We start from the raw sequence: 6,699 nt of genomic DNA on the forward strand, positions 1-6,699 counted from the left end.
TCGAATACTTTGTACACCCAGAATAAAGAGGCTTGTCAGCTTCGGTCATGAGGTCAAAAAATTCCCGAGCAGTTTCGTTTCTTAGAAACTCCGGTTGAGGTCCCTCTACTTCATCTTCGTTGGGATTCGAGCTTTCGTGAACACCAAAAGCATCACGCACAGCATCATTCACGGCATCGGCCTCATCCACTCGAACTCCCATCCGTGAAACTACTGGCACTGACTCAGCACCCATATCTAGCCGTTCCCCATGTAGTTGCCAAAATACGTACTCTCGCGGAAAAGGCTTAAAGATTAAATGTTCCCTAACAATATCTTTGGGATGCCACTTTTTGAAATTACATTTAGGACAGGGACACTGAATCTTACCATTTACGGCAGCATTGGCGAAAGCAAAATCCAAGAAATAGTTTAGACCAGCCAAGTATTGCGGAGTCGACCGGTGCAAGTTGATCCACGACCTATCCATGACTAATAATGCTCAAATTTCGTGAAAATATGCCACAGAGCTCAAAGAGAAGTTAAAATGAAATTCAGTTGAAGTGCTTCAGCTTATAAAGGAGGGTGGAGGAACGGTCATTTTTTTGTAGCGGTTACAAAACCGCTACAAATTTGTAGCGGTTTTAACGGAAAATTTCAATTTCCAGCGGTTATTAACCGCTAGAAATTCTAAATATCGGTTACAAACCGATAGAAATTTCTAGCGGTTTAACGGGAATTTTCTCTCCATCTGTTTTGAATTTTCTAGCGGTTTTATAACCGCTAGAAAATTCGGTCAAATTTAGAATTTTCTAGCGGTTCACCAGAACCGCTAGAAAATTCTACAGTTTTAAAAATATTTATTAAATTAATAAATGATTATAGAATTATTTCGAGTAATTAATATGTTTAACGTGTTTAATAAATTGTAATGTTGATGTTGTAATAAATAAATAAATATTTCAATATTAATTAGTACTTGACATAAATAAAATTATAGAAATAAATCAATAAAGGAAACAAATAAATATAAAATTTAGATAAATATCTAAATAATATATAAAACCGTAAAATTAAGATTCTAATAAAATCCGATACAATGAAAGCAAATCATGGGTGGGGGGCAGAAGCAGCATCATCGGGATCATCCTCTGCTGAATCCTCCGGCTGACGGTGGGCAGGCCGCTCAACCTGCTGGGACTGGACTGGCGGATGGCGGGGTAGGGGCGGGACTGGTGGCATGTGTAGGTCGGGGATGTCAGGAACCGAGATGTTTGGAGCTATACTGACCACCACATGACGCAGAGCCGTAGCAGCTGCCAAGAGCTGGTCAAGCTGCGTCTGGAGCTGACGATCACGCTCCTGGAACTGACGATCACGCTCCACGATCCTGGCCTCGAACTCTTGTCTGAGCTCCTCTCGCAATTCCTCTGAAGATGAGGAACCCGGCCGCTTCGCACTCGCATGAGAGCTCCCAGCAGTATATGAAGGGCCAGCGCCACTTGAGCGGGGCAGCCTAGTCGGTGTAGGTCCAAGTCCAAGCCCGCTAACTCGACCAGGGTGCTGCGGCCGGCCAAGACCCGCTAAAAGTGAGGCGGTGGGATCCAAGGCAGACCCCTGAGACTCACGCAACTCGGAATCGACCTGAGTCATCCGTGCCTACCAAAATTAATATAAAGAAGTTAATTATAATATAATGATATCTACACTGTGATATTATATTAATATTTAATTTATTACTTACCGCTATCTCCTCAACCTCATCCGACGCACGCCCGTCTCGGGGTCTATACACCATCGGCCACATCTCGCCATAAGTGGGCGTGTATCCCCGCTCCTGCTGCGTCTTTTCTATCTGTAAATGAAATCAAAGAAATAATTAGTTACAAATTAAATACATCTACATATTTAATAAATTTATTTCAAGTACTCACAATCTCGTCATAAGTGATCGCAAAGCTCCTGGATCCAGCCCTATGACGTATCGTCTGATGCCTGACGCTCCTAGCATTTCTCCTAGAAAGAGCCTGAAGCAAAATGTAAAAAAATTAAATTAAATGAGTCAAGTCGGATAAAAAATAAAGAAATTATAATTAATACAATATTATCATACCATCTGGTCAGCCGTCATCCTAAAATAGACGTAAGTAGACCAGTCTTGGTCCGGGATTCCACCAGGTACATCTGCCAGTATCTCCTGGAGGGGCCTCGTCCCGTCACCTTTCTTCTCCCTCCACAGGTCGGCCCTCCTGTTCTTCCATGCCATCCCCAGCCTCTTGATCGTGTCAGCCCTCAACTCCTCCCCCAGAATAAATTTACTCTATGATTAAAATAATAAATTAACTAAATAACAAATTATAAACAAATAATTAAGCAATTTCAATAATTAAAAACAAATAATTAGTTTTTAACTAATTTAACAATATTATAAATAAAATATAAATTAATCAAAGTTTAATAATAATTAAACAATTAAGTAATTTAAATAAAAAAATATTTTTACTCAACTAAATTTAAAATTATTATAAGTAATAAATTAATGAAATCAATAACAAATTATTTTCATTTAACTACTTTTAAATAATTTAAATTAAAAATATATATTCATTTAACTACTTTTAAAAATATTATAAATAACAAACAAATTAAATAAATAAAAAATTATAATCAAACAATTAAATTATTTGAAAACAAAATATATAATCATTTATTTAAATTAAAAAAAATTATAAATAACAATTTTATATTACCTTCATTATTTCCCAGCCTTGCTGCTTCTTGTCTGAGGTGATCTTCTTCCAGTCCTGCACGTAGATGGGGAACAGCGTCCACTGCTGACCAAGGAGGCGCACGTACTTGTTGTACAACTGGCCACCTTTCTTCGTCGGTTGGCCCAACTCATTGAGCGGCACAACCACTCGTCCGCCCGTCATCATAGACAGCTCTCTGGCTGTCAGCCTCCGATAGGACCTGTTCCCCTCAGTGTCTACAAAATTTAATTAAGAAATAAATTATATATCAATAAATTAATATAATTTCTATATAAATTAAATACTGATCAAAACTTTAAAAAGTTAAAATAAATACTTACCGACAAATTCCACCTCATAACCAGCCTGACGTCTCGGAGCAGGACGCTGTGCAGCCTGGGGATACTCATTCCCCTGATCCTGCTGCTCCTCCTCCTCCTCCTCCTCGTCAGCAGCATCAGCATGGGGTTGCTCATCCCCAGTAAAATGAGCCTCCTCAGTCCGCTCAATACCATCCTGCTCCATAAAACTGAGGATATCCTCCTCGCTCAAATCGTAGTCATGAATGCTGGGAAATGGCTCATCAGCATCATGATGAACCTCACTGGGTCCAGCTCTCTCAGGATCAACTGGGTCTTTCCCATGTCGACGAGGCATCCTAATAACAACAAATAGTAATTATTTATAAATGAAATAAAAAAAATTAATTTATAAGCTATAACATAATAAAATTAATAAAATAAAACATAAAATAAAAATTATTTATCAATAAATTACTATTTTTACCTGAAAATAAGGATCTGCAACTGAATCAGAACTCAAATATGTTTGTGAAGAAAATTCAGCAGAGCTTCGCTTCCAGAACGATTGAAGAAGTGAGAGTGTGGGGGGGGTATATATAGACCGAAACTTTCTAGCGGTTAGGCACAAAACCGCTAGAAATTTCTAGCGGTTTTGTGCCTAACCGCTAGAAATTCCCAACGGTCATATGACCGTTGGGAATTTCTAGCGGTTCACGGCCGAACCGCTAGAGATTTCTAGCGGTTCGGCCGCGAACCGCTAGAAAGTCTGGCGGTTCGGCCGTGAACCGCCAGACTTTCTAGCGGTTCGCGGCCGAACCGCTAGAAATCTCTAGCGGTTCGGCCGTGAACCGCTAGAAATTTCTAAACTCCTCGGGGAATGAAAAAAATTTCTAGCGCTTCATGCATCAACCGCTAGAATTTTTCAGTGTCTAGCGGTTTATTAGCCTGAACCGCTAGAAAGTAAACGCTACAAATTTGGCGCCAAGTTCCCGCCAAAGCCCGGGGAGTTTTCTAGCTCTAATTTTCTAGCGGTTAGGGGGTAACCGCTAGAAATGTGCGTTTAATGGTCAAACCGTCTGTATTTTGCAGCGGTTTTTGTAGGAACCGCTAGAAATATCTGAAATTTCTAGCGGTTTTCTTTAACCGCTAGAAAGGTTCCGCTGCTACTTTTACAATTTCTTGTAGTGAATCAATCAGATATATACCTAGCTAAAATATAATATTCCAGCATATGGCAGCAGCACAAAAATATTATAGAAGAAGAAACTCAGATTTTATTGCGGAATTAATATAAAGATCCACAAGAGCACACAATGATGACACACTCAAGCTGTCACTTCTCACCAGCACGCAATCACACCCTATATCGATTAGAACACAAACCGATACACAGTGAAATTATGTTACAGTCACATAGATTAGATATACATAGACACCTTAAGACCCGCGTGGTCTAAATTAATCAATCAGGAGCAAATTAAAAGGCAACACACCCAAATTAAGCCCCGAGAGAGAGTTGACGGGGAAAAAAAAAGAGTGGTGGTAACGAGCTAAGTTACATTCATGTCTCTGACTTCGAAACTGTTCTTGTTCTTGACGACGATGTCGTACATGTGCATGGACTTAAACTTGGAGAAGTCTCTGGGGAGAGAGATGAGGTGGACGGTGGAACGCTTGTGGAACTGAAGAAGATCAGGATCGTCGTAGTAACGCTCCCAGCCGAGCGAAGCAAGCTTGCGTTCAAGCACCGAGTAGGACGTAATGACTTCATTGGAAGGAGTGTGAACCAGCACCTTGCGCCTGCTTGAGCCCTGCACCGAGTCCGTCCCAGGATTCTCCACCAGCCGAACCACGCCGTTCTTGAAAACCCACACCCCTGACATTCTCTCGCTTCTGCCAATATAAACAAGTAGCTACCTAGGCTTCTCTTATCAGTTTGTTTTGTGTGTGGGTGAGAGCTTGAAGATGTGAGAGCAGGGTGGAGAGCCAAGGGTGTGTATATATAGGTGAGATTGATGAGTGAACTATATGGGGGTGTTTGGATGTGAGTACAGCTAAGGCGCTTGGCGGGGCACACTTCTATTGGCTGTTCTTGATCGGATTGGGGGGAATCCTCATTTGCGTACTCTAATTATGCTAACCCCACCCACAGAATCTTTGTTTTGTTTGGAGAAGAAACCATAAACAATGACTTCAGTTTCTACGTATATTTTACACTGGCATTTACAAAAACTGCCGCTAGTTATTATCATTCCCATTCTTTAAAGTGGACCAAGCTGAGAGTTATTGCTGGGTGAATATATAAAAAGAAGCACATGACATTATTTAACTTCGTTGAGCATCTCCAAATTAATTTGTCTTTTCTGCAATCTTCCGATTTATACATACATGATAAAGGCCGATGCACTGTACACACTCGTATTAGGGAAGAAATATATGAGAGAGAGGGCGGGAGAGAGGAGGTGGGGAAGTATAATTTGGAATTGAATGGTAGAGGAATAAACTTCTTTTTCTTTAAGTAGAAAGGGAAGCTGATGCCACTGTAGACTTGAAATAAATAATGGCCTCTTGCAAAAGTATAAATTGTCTGTGGGGCAGGATCAAGGAGGTGTAAATGGTGGTGGGTGGGGACCAAAATATGAAAGGAATTGATCTCTATTATTTCTGGTCGTTGGGCGTGGGCTAAATATATTGATATTTAACTTGCTGTAAGAAAAACAGCACACGTAAAATGAGGTTTTTCAAGCATTTTTTTGGCCTAACTCTTTCACCTAATTCATAAACTCCGTCTTTTTGCCTAACTAGTCTTTGACTATTCCCATCTATGGTTAACCTTCGGCTTATAGTTATTTTTTTTATAATTTAAAATCACGCCCGTTTTCTTCAAACCAAATCATCGCGTTGAATTTTGTCTGGAAAATGACTGCAATATTTAACCATCCTTTTGCAACTTTCTTCCCCACTATACGGGGAATTAATGGATTAGGTAGAGAGCTCATATCCAGTAGTATATATAATAATATCAGGATCTAATAATATCTGCGGTTGCTGGTGAATGACCTCCAAACACTAACCCTATAATTGATCTTTCTACATATATATGTTTTGGCTTCTGTGCTGACTTAAATGAGTGAAAATCTGTGGCCCGTAGTTTTCAACAAAGACCAATGCCACGTGCATGTATCAGCAGATATATTGTCTTCTCACTTTCCCTGTAGCCTTTGTTGGGAGTTCCGTTAACAAAACCAAATAATGTCCAGCGATTGAAAACCTTATTGCAGGGGGGAATTGCGTGCTGTAATGATCAAATTTTTGTTAGGGATATCATTTATGGGGAAAAAATTGGGTAAAGAAAAGCAAGCAGAATTACGGGGGAGAAAAGAAATTGGGGAGAGAGATTATTCCCAGGGAAGCATGTCAAGGTTGTAGGGGCTTTTAGGAATAGGAACTCTTTAATCCAACACCACGGTCGTGACCCTGCTTCCATTTGCTACCTCTGATGCTGACCTCTTCTCCTTCTGTCATTTTCCCCTCAAATTCCCTCACACCTCCTTCACCATCCGTCTCAAGCGTTTCTTTCCCTTCACTTAATAATCAAGCCTTCTAGATGCTACTTAGCTACAGGTGCCAATCAATGCATTTAATTGCTACTCTTTAATTTATCTAGT

The 6,699-nt window shown here is 40.1% G+C and overlaps 1 protein-coding gene across 1 annotated transcript; it reads right to left on the reverse strand.

Moving 5' to 3' along the window:
• Positions 1 to 4,282: 4,282 nt before the first annotated feature.
• LOC114733235 (flowering-promoting factor 1-like protein 3) lies at positions 4,283 to 5,176 on the reverse strand. Its single transcript, XM_028920648.1, has 2 exons — positions 5,173 to 5,176; positions 4,283 to 4,921 (listed from the first exon to the last, which is right to left on the reverse strand). Exon 2 carries the CDS (start codon positions 4,912 to 4,914, stop codon positions 4,582 to 4,584), a length of 333 nt encoding a protein of 110 aa, XP_028776481.1. The 5' UTR covers positions 4,915 to 4,921; positions 5,173 to 5,176; the 3' UTR covers positions 4,283 to 4,581.
• Between the last annotated feature and the right edge of the window lie 1,523 nt (positions 5,177 to 6,699).

This window comes from Neltuma alba, unplaced genomic scaffold (assembly GCF_004799145.2).
Source record: "Neltuma alba isolate B1F8T4 unplaced genomic scaffold, ASM479914v2 tig00012990_pilon, whole genome shotgun sequence".
Lineage (NCBI taxonomy): Eukaryota > Viridiplantae > Streptophyta > Magnoliopsida > Fabales > Fabaceae > Neltuma > Neltuma alba.